This window comes from Hevea brasiliensis, chromosome 5, assembly GCF_030052815.1.
Source record: "Hevea brasiliensis isolate MT/VB/25A 57/8 chromosome 5, ASM3005281v1, whole genome shotgun sequence".
NCBI lineage: Eukaryota > Viridiplantae > Streptophyta > Magnoliopsida > Malpighiales > Euphorbiaceae > Hevea > Hevea brasiliensis.
The window spans coordinates 107,223,219-107,244,081 of NC_079497.1; the positions used below are offsets into that span (position 1 = coordinate 107,223,219).

The following is a 20,863-nucleotide window of genomic DNA, read 5'->3' on the forward strand; positions in this document are numbered from 1 at the left end:
TAAATATAATTATCACATGTTATTATGTTCCTAATTTTTAATTTAAAAAGTTAATTACAGTAAAATCAAAATTCATATTTGCTTTGAAGAAAAATTAATATTTAAAAGTTTTTTTCTCTCCCTTTTATGCATTTAATAAATTTTAATTTACTTTAATTTTATTTTATTTTTATTATTTTAAAATATTATTATTATTATTATACATGAAGAATAATTTATGGCAATTAAAAAAAAATTATAACTATTAAATTCATTGATTTGAGAATAATTACTAACTTATTTGATTAAAATTTATTGATAATATTTTAAAATTTTAATATTTTAAATAATAATATTAAAATCCTTTTAATTGAAAAATAATATATATATATATATATATATATATATATATATATATATTAACATTCACAGCACAGGTATTCCTCTAGTTACTTATAATTCACTTGTGATTGTTCAGCTTCCTAATAAAGCATCTAAATTCATCTATTTCAAAATATAATTAAAATTTTTAGAAAAAATAATCATGCATCCTATTAATTGTCATGACAAATTAATTATGTCATACAAAACAGGAAAATCAAATTTTCTTTATATTTTGTGTGGTTATTCATATTAAAAAAAACAAGGCATAGGGTGTAAAACATAACTAAGGTCAAGATATATGATAAGAACTTTAAAAAAACAAAAAGAAAGAAAAAGAAACGAAGTGAAAGCAAGCGAAAATGGTACTTTGAGAAGCTGAAGCCACTCTCATCTCATCTCATCTCATCTCATCTCATATCTGACCAGAACTTGTGGCCGTGTCAGCCCTCACTCTCTGATGGGTGAGCCCCAATTGTCCATTCATAACACCACCAGTACTCTTTCTCAACCCTACCCTTTGTAGGCCCCACCCCACCATCACACACCCACATACAAACCCTTTCTCCTCCTCCTACCCCTCCTCCTTTCTCAATTTCTCCTCCACCTCCCACCTCCCGCCACCTCCTGACCATCCACCAGCCAGCCCCGCACCTCCTCCTGCATAAAACACTGGGCACATAAACTACATAGCTAGCATAATTCAATTTTCTTGATGGATAAGAGTGAAAGAGAGACTCACGACTTCATGAACGTGGAGTCCTTCTCTCAGCTACCTTTTATCCGCCCTGCACTCGTCAAAGAAAAGGGCATTCGCCTCTTTGGCATAGAATTCGGAGGCAACGTCGACACTATTGCAGCGGCTGATGAGTCTGCGTCCGCCGAAACCAATGAAGACACTGCAAAAGAAAGCGAAAGTAGTGGAGATAACAATAGAAGATTTGAGTGTCATTACTGTTGTAGAAATTTCCCTACATCTCAAGCTTTGGGTGGCCATCAAAACGCGCACAAAAGAGAACGCCAGCACGCAAAACGGGCTCATCTTCAGTCGGCAATGGTTCACAATAGCCTCTCTGACGCTCATATTTATGGGCTGGTAAATTACAGGATAGGCTCAACTCCTACCCCAACCATGTCTTACCCTTCATGGAATAGCCACGCCAATAGTTCTAGGTTTTATGGTAGCCATGGCTCCTACTCTCAGCAGCCCATCAATGGGAGTCCATTAGGCCTGTTGCGGTTCCCAGCCGCTCACGGTAGTGCTACTCATCATCAAGACCGTTCTGTGCATCCCTTGCCTTTGTTTGCAGGCGAGGAGTTGAAGCCTTCGCAGGTGGGTGGCTCTAGCTCGCAGGGACAGTATGGATACGAGTCAAAGCCAAGCGTGCAAGACCATGTGAGTTTAGATCTTCATCTGTAATTCGATATATAACTTGAACAAAACGAGAAACTGAGATTTTCTTTAGCTGCTAATTAATTAATTAATCTTTTATCATGCAAATGAGACAATTCTAATTAAGAACACCCATTAGCCTTTTCTACTTCATCATCTTCATTATTCTAGCATAATTAATTAATTAATTTTCGTGTACATGACTTTATTCACTTTCTCTTAAAGGTGTAGTTAACTAATTTCATAACAAGAGCTAGCCTTTAAAAAGTGATTATTAACTAATAATATTTGATTTGCTAAAAAAAGTAATTAAAAATTAAGAAGTGTATATTGTCCTATTGTGAAATTTTAAAATATAGTGAGAAAGAACAACCATTGGAGCTTCTTAATATATATGTTCAGTTTTCTGTCTGCCTTCAGAATTCGTCACACGTGTGAGGAATGTGTATATTCAAATTGGGTATCAATTAATAGTGCATGAAGGTTTTGTAGATTAACACGTGTGTACATATCTACCTGTTGCTCAGACGAGGGGAGTGATGAGAAAGGTGTGTGATCCAGTGCAAGTGTTCAAATAACAGAGATGAATAAGATCAGGTGGTGAAAATAAGGTTTTTATGTCTCTTCTGCTGATAAAAATGCTGAAAGAAAATGATATTTCCATGACAGTTGCAGGAACCCACAAATTACTTAATTAAGTGCCAAACTTCAATGTGGGCGCACAAACACTTAACATATATTTTCCTTTTAATTTTTCTCTCTTATACTTCTTGATGGATCAGAAGGAAGACTTGAATTTAATATTTTATCAAATTGATAAATGCACTTAGTATTAGGTTTAATCTACAAGTTCCAAGTAGAAAGATTTTTACATGGGATGCATATATCAGGCGATGAAAGCTTAAATGATTTCATGTAACCATATAACGGATAAATTTTAATCATTAATTATGATGAAAGTCATATGAAATTCACTGTCAATGGCTTTGTACATACAATTCCTGAAGCTAAGAAAATATGTGGCAAAATGAAGATCAGTGATAGAAAACTAATTAATAAACATGTTTTAGAAGAAGGGAAAATCATGTCACGTATAGCTAGGTTTTGAAACATTAGGTGGGACCTGGGATGATAAGCAACAGATCGAAATTAAATATTGTATGAAATGGACATATCGATGATATTAAGGAGGTTAGAATGAAGAGAAAAAAATATGGGGTTAAGTGATATAGAAAGGTGATGATGAAGGAATAGGGAGAGAGAAGGGCATGGGCCAATTCTGTGAACCTGTCGATACTGGACAACTTTTTTTTTCATTATTCCTGAGGTAGTAGTACCAAAGCTTTCAGCAGAAAAAAAGGTTGTACTCATCTGCTGTGCGAGAGACTTGAAAAGTAACATATGAAATGGTATAGTAGTTGTGGAAATTTCAGATTCTTTTTCTTTTCTTCTTTGTTGCTTAATTAAGTTATCCCGAGTATAAATCAACAAATGTTGGATAAGTGGTAAGACTTATTGTATTTTCAAAGAAAAAACTTAAGGTCAATTCTTGAAAATTATATTATTAAAAGTAATAGTTACCAACTTTAAAGCAACCATACATAAAGAAATGCCTGATAAATAAAAAAAAAAGTTCTCCTATATATATGATGCAAATCTGATGAGTTTTGATATATAGATTTTAGGCTGTGATCTTTTACAATTTTTTTTTTTTACTCCTACTACTTCAAGCATTATTATTATGCGGCTTTTTGCCGGGGTAATTCAGTGATAGTACAGCAATTCGTGTCTTTTTCTCTAATCTCACTGTGTATTATAACAGCAAAAAAGGTTAGAATTCCAAAGTTTTATAATTGGCACATTCAATGAGTTTACTAACAAACAACTCAATAATATAAGATTTGTAAGGATTGTGTTATCCATATATCGACTATTGACGTTGGGATTTGTGTTTTGTCCCTCACAAGTTTTTGCAAAAGAAAGTGGGTTCTCGTCTAATTTTTGTGTATAGTTGATTTGGGTAGCTAACATTCTTCCTAACAAGGTAATATATGACAAAAACTGGCATTAATTATTACCTCTGAGCTTGAGCTTGTGCTAAAGCTGCTCAATCATAATGTATTTAATTCCTATTAAAATGCAAGGTGAATATTTTCTGCTTCCCTCTCTTTTGCTTTTTTTGTAATCAAAATTTTATTAATAGACCAGGAAAAACTTCCCTCTCCTTTGCTTGATCCTAGTTAATACATATTAAATTCAGTTTAAATAATCAATGAGCTTTATTGGATTTAAATTCAGTTTAAATTCAGTTCAAAATTTCAATCAACAATGAGGGAGATATTAAATAATAGAAGAGGGATTTTTTCTTTTTAGATCTGTTTTACCATTGGCCTAAGATATAAAAGATATGGTGAGACTTATTTATTAAATATATGAGTCTCACATATTTGTATTTTAATCCATAATGAACTGGATTTATATAAAAATTTCCCCATAAAAGAGAGCTATTATATTTAAAACGATAATGGCAGACTATAATCAATTTACCTAGTTAAAAAGAAAAATTTCTAATAAATATTTTCTTTTGCCTATAAAAAAAAGTTAAAAGAAAAATTGAAATTTTATTAACATCTAACAATAATAATTTTATTGAAGAAAATTTAAATTAAATGAGTGATTTTACTATTACAAATTAAAGTGTAATAATTATATAATAATAGTAAATTCAATTATCATTCCTAAATCAAACCCATAAAAGATTAGGGGCAGAAAAGCTTCAAACTATACGAAGAGGGAAAAATTTTTTTCCACCAATAAAATTTTTTTTGAAATATATGTGATAGAGGGGGAGAGGAAGTGGAAATGGCAAGCAAAAATGTCAACATTTGCTAGCAAATTAAAAATTCAAGTTCTTGGCAATTCGTGTCATGCGTGAATAGATAGGTCAATTCATAGGTTGTTCTCAAGCTCGCCACTTCATGTAAAATAATTGACTAACCATACGTTTTTCTCCTGCAATTCATTTATCTGCCACCTACCATAAGTGATCTAAGAAAACCACTACTCAATCGAGCAGCAGAAAAAGTTTTACTCTACTAAATAATGGATCTAAAGTTAGGGTTGAAAATCGTTATTTATATTTAAATCACAGCTATAAGTAAATAGCTAACAGTTTAAGAAATGATACATTTGCTTTTATTGTTATAGTATAAATCAACAATTTGATTATGTTTTTACAATAGACAAAAGCTATTGTCGTGAATAAGTGTAAATTATTCTTATTGCATCAATTATAATAACAGTTTTGTTAAATTTTTAATACAAATTATCAATTAGTTTGTAATAGTTTTAAACCATTATAAAATCATTGTTTTATATATATATATATATATAGACAATAAATTTATAACTGTTGCAAAAGAACTATGGCCTTAAATCTGATATATGCAGCAGTGAAATTAAATAACACCTGAAATTGTCAGCAGTTTCATTAATTTTTTAACTCGATTTCTTCTCAATTTTAGCTAATTCCTAAGCATGCATTTCCCCACTTGTTCAATTAAAATCAAATTTTCGTATACACTATTTTTATCTGTCGTGTAAAGTTTTTATACAGTAATTAAAAAAATAATTAAATCACCTAAATTATAATAAAATCTCCATAATTTAATTAAATTACTATTTATTTCACTTAATTAATAAAAAAACGAAAGGTGATAAAATGTATTATAGAAAATTATAGAAATTATTATTATTGTGTTTAATAGAGATAATGATAAAATTTTAAAAAAATTAATTAACACATCTTAATTTTTTCAAAATGAAAAATAATTTTAGAAAAAAAAACTTTTGAACAGTAACAAATGAAAGTGGATAGAGGCAGTAATTGAAAATATATCTTCTTGGTTTTGAAAATTTAACCGGCGAAAATTAAATAGTTAGTAATTATTCACTCAAGTTGCCTTCTAATTGTAGCAGGCCTTAATTAGAACTAGCCTGGAGAACTCTGGAGAATAATGTATAGTAATTCCCTGAAGTTGCCTTCCAAAACATGCCTTAGCTAGTATGAGTCATACTCTGAAGAAGAAGAAGAAGCTAAAAACAGGACAGTTTTTTCAATATTTAAATTGCAAAATCACATAATTGCAACTCATTATTTTAACATAATAAGTGATGTTTGTACGAAAGGAAAAAAACTCAGTAATGACAACAATGTAAGAGAGGCATCAGTGTAGAATTACTTGCTAGGTTGCCAGGCCTGCCAGCCACTACTCAATTATTGTACTGAGCATAATTCGATTCAGTTTTGGCATACTAATTAAACACCAAGCTTAATTACACAATCAAGTTTACCCTTTCTAATTCTGAACAACCTTGGTACAAAATTAGTGAAATTGTACGTTAAAGAGATATATTCGATTGTTTTTTTACTTAGCTTTTTTTCCTCTAAGTTGGGTGTTATAACCCTCTAACTTGGGTGTTATAAAAGGCATCTAAATTTAAATCTAAATTTAAAGTACACATATAATCGTATAATCACATAATATAAAAAAGAGAAGAAGAAAAATATAAAATTTACAGTAAGATATATATTCACGAGCAAAATAAGAGAAACAGTTTTACTATGGTAAAAAAAATATAATCACTTAAAACTCTCGAACCTTAAAATTCAGTGTATTTTTCGAATATCTCATAAATATGTCGCAAAGTGCATAATAATATAATATTTCTATTGACTTGTGCCATCCGCTATCACTACAGATATTACTTTTTATTTCAATCAGTTCGCAGAGCAAAACTTTTAAACAGAGTCATAATTCGAGTTCATAAAAATATATTCAAAATTCAAATCACATAAAAAAAAATATTGAGTTTTCGAGAGAGGCCTATTGATCGGGGATTTAATTGAGCATTTTAATTTAATAAAATTATTTACTCATAAAAAAAAAGAGATGTAAGCACATAATCTAATCCTCAATCAACAAACATTAATTAAGACTAACATATGTTATCGGGTTAGTAATTCAATGGTTGAGTAGCTGCACGTATTGTAATGCCAAAATTAAGAATTTAAATTCTAACAATTCTTCTACCTCCATTTAAATTATAAAAGAAATAAAATAATTCAAAAGCGTATCAAAATTTGAAACCCAAAAATCAAAATCGTTAATTATTTATGGTAACCCCAGAACAAGTACTTGTTACAAAAATGAGATTAACATGTTCTTTTGGAGGTATAAATTGTCACAAGTAAGTAGTCAACTAAAAACGACAATAGAAGGACTTGGAGCAACTCTGATAAACTCAATATATATATCTGTGTAAAGGAAGAAGAACTGTTCTCATACAATTCTGCCCCGTGGAAATTCCTAAGTAGTGAGCTTTTATCTAATTTTTGCCTAAAGAGAGGACTAGCTGGTAGAAGATGAGCAGCAGGTTCAACACTGTTATTACGTCTACTTCTGTATCTATTCCGTTTAACTACTGCACAAAGTACCAAAGAAAATTACTCCTTTTACACTGCCACATTGCAGTGAGCTTTTGGTACTAAATGTTAAAACGCACTTAACAAAAAATTTTTTGTATTTAAGGGAAAAAATATTTTCAAAGTATATTAATTAACCTTGGAAATATCAGCTTATAAAAGGGAAAAAAATAGAAAACAGTTGATTTTTTTTTTCTCAAAGGTCAGGCGTTCATTGAACAGCCTTACAAAGGCAAGGACGAATTTACATAGTTTAGTTGAGCCAACCAATTACAGCGGAGGTTAGAGTCATGTAAAAATTTGGTGGCCATTACGTGAGCTGCTTTATTGCAAACTCTATGAACAGCAGAAAAATAGACATATTCACAAGTGGAAGATAACTCTAAAACATCAAGAAGAATTCCATGGACAGCTGTCGGTGATATTCCAGTGCGGAGGCCATCAATTACCACTGAAGAGTCACCTTCCAAGATTACTTTTTGAAGACCAGCAGTAGAGGCTAGCAGCGCAGCTTCTCTAATTGCTAAGCTATCCAAGATCAGAAGGTCTTAAATAGAATTCCATAGTTTACATCTCAAGTCCAGAATTTTTCCGTAATGATCACGCACAATAACTGCAGTTGCTCCTCTATTGTTCTGTTTATCTATTGCAGCATCACAGTTTATCTTATTCACATTCGCTGAGGTGAACACCAAGACGGGAGCCGATGCTAACTGAGATGAATGAGAAGATTCTATTGATATGGTTGATTGAAAATCTTCTTGATATTTTAAAGCACTTGATATAACTTCTTGCCAATTCTGCCTTTTTTTTTTCAAAAATTTCTGCATTTCTACATTTCCAAATTGCCCACAGAATGAAAATTACAAGCTGCTTATGGTAATCACCTTCACATTGCTGAGATAAGAATGAGCACAGTTCCGTCCAGCAATTCATCAAATTCGTAGACTTCAGCTGAAGTGAGTGAAGCCTAATTGGAGAATTGATCCAAATTGCTGCAGCTCTAGGACACGCAAAAAATAGGTGATCTAAGGTTTTTCTTCATCCTCAAAAGTGGTAATCCGGTGCCAGATGCTGAATGAGGCGATGGAGTAAATCATTGCACGGTAATTTCTCTTTAAACAAACTCCACATAAACACCTTCAGTTTATTTGGTAAATGAATTTTCCAGAAACCTTTCCAAAACAAACTATTGCGGGATTGAGTAGATGGGCCAGGACCACCAACATTAGTCGAGATATGAGACAGATGCAGGTTCCTTGCCAACCTATACCCAGATTTAACTGAATAACATCCATGAGAATCAAAATGCCAAAACAAATGATCGTCTCTCTAAGACAGGCTAACTGGAATTGCCAGAATTTGTTCAATGTCTTCTTCATGAAAGTTAGTACAAAGAGTTTGAATATCCGCCAGAATTTGTTCAATGTCTTCTTCATGAAAGTTAGTACAAAGAGTTTGAATATCCCAACTTCTCAAGGTGGTTGAAGAAGTTGAGATACCCAAACTACCTCTTGTTGATGAGTTGGAAGGGCCCATGGTGCAGGAGGAAATAGATTCGGAACCCAACAATCCTTCTTGCAAAGAATTGCACTTCCATCACCCACATTCCATCGAATGCCTTTATTAAGCACTTGTCTTCCCTATAAAATACTTTGCTATCCCCATGAGGGTCTTCTCCCCTGTCTAACCTGCAAAAAAGAAGAATAACAAAGTATTTCCCTTTCAAAACACGGGATAGTAAGGCATTAGGTTTGGTAAGAATTCTCCATCCTTGTTTGGCCAATAAAGCTTGGTTAAAACTCTCCATATCTCGAAAACTCAAACCACCATTCTCCTTTGTCTCACATAAATGATCCCACCCAATCCAATGAAGTTTCCTTTCCTCCTTCTTTTGACCCCACCAAAAATTTGAAATCATTCAATTCATTTTATGACATAAGGAAGAAGGAAAACGAAAGCAAGACATTGCATACATTGGAATTGCTGAAACAACTGATTTGATGAGCACCTTCTTACCCCTTTTTGATAGGAGACGCTCTTTCTAGCCTGCTATTTTCTGAGCCAACTTGTCTATAATGAATTAAAAGGCCCGCTATTTGGATCTAGGGGTATCTACAGGAAGTCCCAAGAAGCGATCTTGCACATTTACATCAGAGATTTGTAAGAGAGCTGCAATTCTTTGCTTCACAGCTAGAGGCGTATTGGAACTAAAAACAATGGTTCACTTTCCAAAAATAATACATTGTCCACCAGCTTTTGAATAATTCTTTAGAACATTTTTTATGGTTGTCGCCTCAGTCATAGTAGCCTTTGAAAAGAAGATCGAATCATCTGCAAACAGTAGGTGGGTGATAGTTGGCCCATATCTGGAAATAGATATACCCTGAAGAGAAGAGTTCTTGATAGCATAAGAGAGACCTTCTGCACAAATCAAGAAGAGATAAGGGGAAACTGGATCTCCTTTTCTGAGGCCCCTGGATGGAGAAATGAAACCTGACTAGTGCCCATTAATCAGAACAGAATATGATACTGTTGACACACATTGCATTATCCAATTAACCCAACAGTTATGAAATCCAAAACACTGCAACATATGGTGCAGAAACTCCCGTTCCACACACTCATAAGCCTTGCTAATATCCAATTTCAGAGCCATACCATTGTTCTGACCTTTCCTCCTTAATTTTAAGCTATGCAAAATTTCATGACTGAGAAGAATATTATTTGAAATCAATCTCCCTTTAGTAAAAGCATTCTGCTCTTCAGAAATGATATCCTTCATAAAGTTTGGAGTCTATTTGTAAGTATCTTGGGAATGATTTTATAGAACGCATTGCTTAGGCCAATTGGTCTTAGATCTTTCATAGAAAGCACTTGTTTAACCTTGGGAATGAGTGTGATAAATGTGTGGTTAACATTTCTAAGCATCCTTCCCCCTTCAAAGAAACCCGACTGGAGACCTTATGTGACATTATTAAAATTACAAGGCCTATGAGTAGAATAAATATTATTGAAATAATCCACTGCAATCTCTTATATGTGTTTAAGATCAGTTTTCCATTCTCCTCGAACATTCAGCAACCCTAAAATATGATTCCTCCTCCTCCTTTGCATCACTTTGGCATGAAAATGAGCGGTCTTTCTATCACCCAATTTAAGCCAGTGGCTCCTAATCTTAATAATGATCTCTTTTTCCAACTCTGTGACTCTATCCGCATCCTATGAAAGCATATTACACTTAGCATTGTCCAAGGCATCTTAAAGATGATTAATATGAGTATAAGAATTGGAAGAATTACCTCGATCCCAGGGCACTAGAGCAGGCCGAGTTGCTTTAAGCTTCAAAAAGGTATTGAACATAGTTGAATCCTCAGACACTGAACTCCAAGTTGAATTAATAATTCCTTCCACCACTGAATTCTGAATCCATCTTGCATCAAAATGAAGTTTCCTTTTAGCTTTAGGCATTTAAGGATATAGAGTAATGAGCAAAGGCCTGTGATCCGATATCCTATCTTCCAAATGATCAACAACTGCATTCGGATATAATAATGACCATGAGTGGTTTGCTAGTAGCCTGTCAATGAGTTCCTAGATATTTTGATTGCCATTTCTTTTATTATTCTAATTAAAGATGGGCCCCCTGTATCCCAAATCAATAAGATTGTTGTCATTAATAAAATTTTGTCAAGCTTCATTGCGAGAATCAAAACCCAGGCAACCGCCTATCTTGTCTCCCATGTGTAGAAAAGCATTAAAATCACCCAATACAATACGTTCATCATTCAAGTATCGAAGATAATGGGAAAGAGAATTAAATTGCATAGCTTGAACATCCATCACACTAGAAAGAGACACACAAACAACATTCCAAATTTTCCTTGATACATCATCAAAAAGAACTATATGGATGAAGAAGTTTGAGTACTTCACTACACTTACATCCAAACTAGTTTTCCAAGCAACACAAAGGCCTTCAGAAGTTCCTACCGGTTCTTCAAAAAACATATCATAAAAGCCACATTGTTGCATTTTCCTCTTAACTACTCTGGAAGAGTTTTTGGTTTCGATAAGAAACACAAAAAGTGGAGAATGTGATGAACATATCCCTTTCAAATTGTGAATTGTTAGGGGGTTCCCCACACCTTAACAATTCCAACTGAGTAGCCTCATTGTTCTTGTTGGGGCCATTTTTGGCTAGCCTTCCCCACCCTATCAGCTTGGTGTTGGTTCACATTTGCCTTCTTTCTTGCTTGACTATTCTATTCTTCAACATTCTTTCTCTTCTGGGCAACCTCTCTAACTGTCCTTTGTTTAGCATATACACATTGCTCATGCAGTCCATGTTGATTAGTCATCCCAGTAACCATTCTTTCTATCTCTTTATTATCCAGTTATTGGATTATTAATGCAGAATTCGACTGTGTCTTAGCACTTGCTTGCCTCCTCCAACTTCTCGCTGTTTTTGCATGAGTACGATTCGATTGTAAGTGATGTTCTTACCTCTCATCAGTTTCACGTTCCTTATTTGGCTTAGTACCTAAAAAATTCCTCTGGACCTGCAGATCAGGGTAACTCAGCATGAAATTTTGCTTCCATGAATTCCAGTGGTTGGGTTTCGAAGACATATCAGACCGTGGGCCTTTCTTAGCTTGCAAATAAGAAGATATTAGAGAGTCAAGATCTGCTACTAAAACCCTTTCCCCTTCTTGTGGATTTTGCATATCTTTCGCTTTAAAACTCTCACGGAAGGATGATTGGGCCTGGCCTTCAGAACATATTTGTGAACAAGTTTGAAAAGATGAGGGAGGGGATTTCGGGCCTTGGTTACTCCCATGGCATTGGATGTAGTCTTCCGGTTTAGATTAGGTTTTACGTTTGGGTTCAACACATGGGCTCTCAAAAGGGTTATATGAGGTAGGGCATGATCGATTGTCAGACTTGGGAAGTGGAACTTCATTTTGTTGTGGCAAAGAGTCAATGACTACACGGAGATGAAAAACCTGAGTCTGAAAATGTTGGATTAGGTAAGGAAATTTTGTGAAGAAGAGTCATGAATTAATGTGGGATTTCCCTATTGAAGATGGGTAATCATGAAACAACTAAGGAATGGAGTTTGTAGGAAATAGGTCTACTGGAGTGAGCGAAGTAAGTATTCAGAGTTCTCTTGGCTCGAGGTATCAGGGTAAGGTTTTGATGTTTCAGAGGTATGGAGCACAGTAAGTGAAACCGCTTTGTTCGGTACTGGTGTGTTATAAAGGTGGTTTTTATTGATGTTCGCAGTATTGGTTTCATGAGGGTGGTTTTGTAAGGTTTTAGTGGTTTCAGGCTCGTTGGCTATGGTTTCCCTTGTTGTACCTTTGTATCAAAAGTTTGGACCAAGATTTAGTTACTGATTTTACTGGTTGTGGTTCTGTGTAAAACAACCATGGTTGGAGTTGGGGGAAGAGGCTGTTTGGTTAAGGTCTCTCAAAACTAAGTGAAGATGATGGCAGTGTAAGGTTCAGAGAGTTAGAGGAAAAACTATTAACGGTCCTCATCTAAAGAGTTTCGTCTTCGGGGAGACAAATCTTTGAGCCATGGCCCATACCTAGTCTTTTTACTCCCTTCAACAGAGTCTCTTCTTGGTTACATGTCTTGCTCATATATCCCAATGATCCACATTTGAAACAAACATCCGGCATCCTTTCATACTTGTAATTTACCTAGTGCACTGTTCCATCTGATTTTTTTTTTCTGTGAAATCTGAGTATGAAAGGTTTGTCAATTTGTATGAGAGCTCTGATTCTAAGCGTGTGGAAGCCCCCTAGGCCCTTCCTAAGAAAAATCAACATCAATGAAACCTCTTAAAAATTCACCAATCGTCTTCGCATTCAGGAGCATCATCTTGTTTGGTGGCAATCCATATATCTGTATCCAAAATGGTGATTCATGAAAAAGATAATTCTTCAAATGCCAAGTTAGACGGCCAATCCCATAAGACTAACAAATTGTTATGAATGATCCATGGCATACATTATGGAATATTAGCAATATCCACCTCATTATTAAAAGAGAAGATATAAGTATTGCTTCCCTTAGATGTAATCGCGAAATCTGCTCGGGTCTACCAAGCATTGGACAGAATAGCCTTAGTGGTTGTGGCACTCTAGTTTTTCCCAGAAATTAGTTTGCCCACTAGAAGTATTCTTTATAATAATTGATCTCGTGCATCGTCTTCTTCCCGCTTTAGAGTTGGCTCATTACATTTAAGATTCTAGGCAAAAGTTATGATCTCTGACATTTCTTTATCTATATCTGCAATGAGAAAAGGTATTGAATGCTAAAACTACTTTTGATAATGAAGAGAGATGAGCTTTGTTTTTGTGGAAGGTTGAGAAGGAAAGTTTCCAATCAAGGATTCTAAGGTTAGGTTAGAATAGCAGGTGAAGAACATAAATCATACAAGAACCCAGTTGGAACATAGTTTAGGGCTAAACCCCAGAGAGAAGAACCCAAATGGCTCACAACAGTTGAGCTTCTTTGTTTGATTTTGTGGTTGCAAGTATCAAAGGAGCAAATAATAAAAAGAATAAAGCATTTACGCTGGGAGCTGAAAGGGTTTTCTTCTTTATTAAAAGGGTTTGTCTTGGGCTGGGTGTTGGGCTGTAATTTTTGGTTTGGGGCTATCCTCCTTTCCCTTTTTTTTTTATTATTTAATAAAAAACTTTGCTAATTAATAAATTTTAATCTAATAGTATTAGAGTTGCCCCCAAAACTAAGATCTCAAGATACGTTTAAGTTATTATTAGAATCAATTATACTAAAAAATAATAATAAAATTCTTGGTACACAGATTAATGAGAGGATGCTTTGGAGTGGACATTATGAGGACAATGCAAATTAATAGTAATCTAGCAAATGAAAAATCAGTCGTTTTCATTTTTCTTCTATTTTGATACTAATTTGGAATAGCAGCTCTCTTCTGATTTCTATAACCACAAATTTAACATTCATTTGGAATTGAAATTTAATTATTTTATAAAAATATTCTTCTAGATATTGTTAAAAAATAAATATTATGTAACTGTATATTTTTAGAATTTTATTTTTAAAACATGTCAATGGAACTTTAAAAAAAAAAAAAATTGTTAAAAGGAGGCGCAAAATGCTCAAAATAACTACACATTACAAATACAGCGATAATAAACTCCACTAGTATCATGCGGTAGCATAGAGAGAAGGCTACTACGAGAATTTTCCAACTAATTAGTACCCATGGTAGTATAGAAAGCAAAATTAGCTACCTAATGTGTATATAAATTAGCTTCTTTACAGATGTGAGACATACAAACTATCCATCAACGAAAATTGATTCAATCGGTAATGTTCAATCAACACTCCCATTAAGTTGAGAATTTGAGTCTTATTAATATAACTTGCCCAAACCCCTATTCCATTCTAGGAGCATATCCCTGTGACCTATCCATACTCATTTTTTTATTTTCATTCCCACAACTAGAGAATCAACATTTCTCTTTTCAACATAAAAATAAAAAAAATATAGGAATGAAAATGATTATCTTGTTAAATGTTAAATATTCAATTTTATCCTTGTACTTATTGGGATGTTTCAATTATTTTATTTTCATAATATTAACTAAGATAAAAATATATGTTTTTAATTATATTTATATAATTAATTAAAATAAAAAATTGAAATTATCATTATAATAATAAAAATCATTATTTGTATATTTCCATATAATTATTTTAAAATAAAAAATTATAATAAAAAATAATATTTTTAAATTTCATAAGTTATTTAAAACTTAAAATTAAAATGAGAAATAATACAATGATTAAAATATAAAAATATTATTTTATATTTTCATACAAATAATTGAAAATAAAAATTATGATTGTAACTAATTTTAATTGTTTAAATTGAAATATGAAAATATTTTTTATTTTCTTGTAATAAAATAAAATTGAAAATTTATAATTAATTATGATTATATATATATATATATATATTAAAAATTTTCATATAATTAGTTAAAATTGAAAAAGAAAAAATATAAAAGATATAAAAAAATAATTTTAGGCTGATTTTTGAAATAAGTTCAATTCCGATTACAAACCAAAGATAAATAAAAATTCACTATTTCGTTTTCAATTCTGCTCAATTCTAATTTCAATACTGAGCTCGATTTCAATGTACGAATGAAATAGGGCCTTAGCTTGTTAGATTAAATGACTGCGATGAAATAAATGTAGCGTAATGAAGAGAAAAGGGACAAGATTGAAAACGCAGCGTACGGGAAGGGCATAACATACAACTTGCTCACTCAATCTAGCTCATTCTCTATAACAACTCATTTGCTTCCATTTCGTATCCTCCTAATTTCAAGGAAACCTCACATACATGTATGGATGAAAGCACAAATTGTTGTAAATTAGTTAGTGGCAATATATAAATATAAAAGAAAATTAGGAGATTCTTTTAAACAAATTGTTTCCAGAATACTTTGAACACTTGTATATAAACAAATATTTTCTCAATGCAAATTCATTCAGCTTATTTCTACAAGATAATAGCTATTTGTTCTTGGTGTCAAAGCACAACCTATGCTGATAAGTTTTTTCGCCCTTTGCTTCAAATTTGAGCAGAATTTCTCTCAGATTTATTTTTCTTTTACCCTTTCAAATATTGCTTTGCTCATTTTTTTTTTCTTCTTAATATGGTTGAACTTGATAACCGATCTGCACCAACCCAAAATGCTGCAACTAAAGATGGTAATCTCCATCTTCAAAACTCAGATAACCCTAGAATGGTGCTGGTTAGTGCTCCCTTTGACTGGGAAGAATTACCTATCATGGAGTAGGTCCATGACAATTGCTTTAAGAGCTAAGGATGAGCTTGGCTTTGTTGATGGAAGCTGTAAAATGCCTGCTGCTATATCTGCAACATTGAACAAATGGAAAAAGGTAGACTGTATAGTAACTTCATGGATTCTGAATTAACTCGCAAAAAAAGTTGGTGGATGCTTTTATCTATGCATCCTCCTCCAAAGATCTTTGGCAAGAAATTAAGGAGAAGTTTGTAGAAAGTAATGACCCTCTTCTCTATCAGCTTAAACAAGAGATAAGCAATTTAACTCAATCAAATATCTCTGTTGTAGTGTATTTTACTAAACTTAAAAGGCTTTGGGATGAATTAGCCTATCTTAAACCTTTGCCTGTGTGTGAATGTGGAGCATCAAAGCTAATAGATGAGATTAATGATGAAGGCAAGCTTATTGTATTTTTAATGGGGTTGAAAGAATCAAATGAGCATGTCAGAAATTAGATCCTTCTAACGGATCCACTGCCCAGTGTAAACATAGCATATTCCATAGTGTTAAAAGTGAATACAAGGAAAGAATTTCATGAAAATACTGCTAATATTTTTAACTCTATTATGGCAGTAAAGAATCAGTTCTAGAAAGAGAAAATTTAGGGCAAGAAGAAGGAATTTGGAAAGAAAGAGTCTAGAACTTGTGATTACTACAACGAAAGTGCACACACAAGGGACACATGTTTCAAATTACATGGATATACTGAATGGTTCTCTGAATACAGATAAAAGAAAGGGAAAGGGAAGAACACCATGGCAGCAAATGTGTTTGATAATGCCCCTGAGAATAAGGGAAAAGCAAATAGCAAGAATGAAGTGACACATGTTGATTGGGCAAGTATGATATAACATGAAATAGCTAAATATATGCAGAATTAGAATCCTATGGTTTATGAGGCTAGTTGTGTCAACTTCACTGGGTTTGCAGGTAAGGACTTCAGTGGCTACTCCTCGATTAGTAGTGGTAAGAGTAAAGGTACATGGATTGTAGATTCAGGTGCCTCAACTCATATGTGTCATGATTTTACTCTTTCTCATAACCTATCAAAATTAAATAACCATAGTATAATTACTCTACTAGATGGGAACTACCAAACCTGTTTTATATGGTGGAACCACAAATACTCACCCCAAACTTCACTTACACAACACACTATACATTCCTAGCTTTAATCACAATCTTCTATCAGTGAGTGCCCTTGCTAAATCCTCTTGTATAATTGTTAATTCTTTTCTGACCACTGTTTCTTGCAGGGCCAAGTGACTAAGGAGGTGGTAGCAAAAGGAGAAATGGGAGGTTTATATATAATAGGTAATAAATCACTCAATAGTGGTTATGGTATCAAATGCATCTCTGACTTTCCAAAAAGTAGTAGTACTGCTACTTCTTATGAACCTATTACCAAAATGAATGAAGCCTATCAAATCTCTATTGCACCTAATTCTTATGAATTATGGCACTTTAGACTTGGGCATATTTCTAGCACAAACCTGTCATTCATTCCCACAATTAAAATCAAGAATAATGATCAACAAGTATGTGAGATATGTCCACTTACCAAACAAAAGAGATTAAGTTTTCAAAAGAGTAAGATTACAAGCAAGTCAATTTTTGAACTCATTCACATTGATTTATGGGGTCCATACCTAGTGCATTTAATTTCTCAAACAAAATATGTTCTCACCATAATTGATGATTTTTCAAGAGTTATCTGGACATATCTTATACGTGACAAAACCAGAGTTTATCATACACTTCTTGAATTTTTTGTCATGATACAAACTCAATTTCAACAACAACTCAAAATGGTGAGAATAGGCAATAGTACAGAATTCATAAACCAAGAGTGCACAAACTTTTCAATCCAAAAGGAATTTTACATCAAAGAACTTATCCTTACTCTCAACAACAAGATGGAGTTATAGAGAGAAAGCACAAGCACTTGTTATAGGTGGCAAGAGCCTTAATGTTTACATCAAAATTGCTAAAACATTTCTAGGGAGACAGTATTTTGACAACAACCCATCTCATAAATAGGATGCCAAGTTCAGTTTTACAATGGAAAACTCCTTATGAAATTTTGTTTGGCAAGAAACCAGATTACAATAAGAAACTAGATTGCAATCATCTCAAAGTCTTTGAATGTTTAGGTTTTGCTACAAATATTAAACCACATAAATATAAATTTAAACAGAGAGCTTTCAAATGTGCCTTCATACGATATGCTTTTGTTTACAAGGCTTATATATGATATGTAAAATAAAGCTATTATTGTATCAAGGGATGTAGTTTTTCATGAAAATTGTTTTCCATATGCTAGTGGAGATGGACATACCACATAGTTTGATGATTCTATTCTACCCATGCCAATTTTTGACACAGAAACACGGTTACCAAATTCCACTCATCCCCTCACATCACCAATTGAAAATAATAATTCTCCATTAACTTCACTACAAACAGAATCCATTCCTGAAATTGAGGTGCCCATAAGGAGAAGTACAAGAGTTTCAAATAGGCCAAAATGATTGAATGATTTTGTTGCACAAGCTATATATGCACCTTCTCAGAAACTTCATTTGCTACAACTTCTGAATGGTCACAAAATCCTGAAGGTATGACAATCTTACCTCCTTAACCTATTTCATTTTCTATACCCCATTATAATCATGATTACATAAGTTATATGGCAAATGTTTCTACATCATGTGAACCTAAATTTTACCACCAAGCTAGGGAGGACAATAACTAGATCCATGCTATGTAATCAGAATTAGAAGCATCGGAGAGAAATAATACTTGGGAAATTACCACTCTTCCAAGGGAAAGAAAGCTATAGCTCCTAGATGGGTGTATAAAATTAAATATAGGCCAGATGGTAATATTGACAAATATAAAGCTAGGTTGGTTGTAAAAGGGTATAATCAGCTATCTGGAATAGATTACCATGAAAGTTTCTCACCAGTAGCTAAACTAGTTACAGTGAGATTATTTTTAGCTATAGCTACAAAGTTTAATTAGCCTATACATCAATTATAAAGGCAACAAAAGGACAAGTATGCAAATTGTTGAAAAGTCTTTATGGCTTGAAATAGGCAAGAAGACAATGGAACAAGGATTTAACAACCAAATTGTAGGCTTTTGGTTTTTAACAATCAGTCTTTAACCATTGTTTATTTACCAAAGGCACTGGGCATGATTTTATCTCACTAATTGTCTATGTAGATGATTTATTAACTGTAGGAGCAAATGAGCAGAGAATTATAGAAGTCAAGCAATTCCTGAACAAACAGCTCACTATCAAAGACCTAGGCTATGTCAAATATTTCCTAGGTCTAAAAATAGCAAGATCAGAGAATGGCATGTTTTTGAATCAATGAAAAGAGATCCTAGACATTCTACAAGACAGGGTTGTAAAATGCAAAAGCTGCTTCATATCCTTTACCTAAAGGATTAAAGCTAGATAATGAAATTGGAGATTTATTGCAAAACCCAAAACAAATACAGAAGACTTGTGGGAAGATTTTTATACCAGGGACTTACCAAACCATATGTCTCTTATGCAACACAATAATTGAGCCAGTTTATGTAAGCTCCTAGAAAACCTCACTGGGATATGACCATGCATGTCTTACGGTATTTGAAAGGATGTCCATCAAAGAGTCTGTTCTTCCCATTAAATAATGACCTTAAGCTTTGAGCTTTCTGCAATGCAGATTGGGATTCTTGTCCTATGTCCCAAAAATTGATCACAGGTTTTTGTGTATTCCTTAGTCCTTCCTTAATTTCTTGGAAGGCAAAGAAAAAATACACCATCAATCGATCTTCAATTGAGGCAGAATGTAGAAGCATGACAACTACAGTATGTGAAATCAAATGGCTTACCCATCTTCTCAATGATTTTGGCTTGCAAACTCCTCTCCCAATTGCTCTACACTATGACAATAAGGTGACAAAACATATAGCTACCAATATGGTGTTCCACGAAAGAACAAAACATCTTGAAATCGACTATCATGTAGTGAGAGATCAACTATCAAAAGGCTTCATTTCTACAGTGCAAGTCCCTTATCACCACCAACTTGCAGATATCTTTACCAAATTGCTTACTTCTATTCTGTTCCAACATCACCTTCTCAAGCTAGGCCTTCAAAATTTATACTCGTCTCCATCTTTGGGAGGGGGGGGGGGGGGGGCGGGGCGGGGGCGCTATGTTAAATTAAATGGCTGCAATGAAAGAAATGTTGCATAATGAAGAGAAAAGAGACAAGATTGAAAATGCAGCACATGGGAAGGGCACAACATACAACTTGCTCACACAATCCAGCTCATTCTCCATAATAACTCATTTGCTCCCACTTCGTCTCTTTTTAATTTCAAAGAAACCTCACATACGTGTATGTATGAAAGCATAGACTACTGTAAATTTAGTTTGTGGCAATATGTAAATACAATAGAAAATTAAGAGATTCTTTTAAATAAATTGTTTCTAGAATATTCTGAACACTTGTATATAAATAGATGTTTTCTCAATGCAAATTCATTCAGGTTATTTCTACAAGATAATAGCTATTTGTTCTTTCCCAAATTAAGAGAGAAAATTGCCACACCATAGATCATTAGAATTGCTTACCAAACCACTGCCCTGCTTAAAAGATCCACTCTATGTTTAATTTGTACCATCCCTAAGGTAAGCTTTCTAATAAACTAAAGTTTCCAACCTGCGAAAGATGGAACCATTTA

The 20,863-nt window shown here is 33.4% G+C and overlaps 1 protein-coding gene and 1 long non-coding RNA gene across 3 annotated transcripts; one reads left to right on the forward strand and one right to left on the reverse strand.

Annotated features, from left to right (window-relative positions):
- The first annotated feature begins 787 nt into the window (after nt 1-787).
- Nucleotides 788-1,901, forward strand: LOC110649797 (zinc finger protein 8-like). The gene has a single exon (XM_021804502.2). The coding sequence runs from the start codon at nt 1,076-1,078 to the stop codon at nt 1,778-1,780; it is 705 nt and encodes a 234-aa protein (XP_021660194.2). The 5' UTR covers nt 788-1,075; the 3' UTR covers nt 1,781-1,901.
- A 13,858-nt stretch (nt 1,902-15,759) lies between these two features.
- Nucleotides 15,760-20,293, reverse strand: LOC110649798 (uncharacterized). Of its 2 annotated transcripts, none has more exons than XR_009148965.1 (2): nt 20,006-20,293; nt 15,760-16,185 (listed from the first exon to the last, which is right to left on the reverse strand). It is a non-coding gene; the product is annotated as an uncharacterized LOC110649798 (long non-coding RNA). The 2 variants fall into 2 exon arrangements; XR_002493823.2 differs by having other exon boundaries at nt 19,664-20,293.
- Nucleotides 20,294-20,863: the final 570 nt, after the last annotated feature.

What these genes read in the sequence shown, in the direction of transcription:
- LOC110649797 (XM_021804502.2), top strand. Translation starts at nt 1,076, where the DNA reads ATGGATAAGAGTGAAAGAGAGACTCACGACTTCATGAACGTGGAGTCC.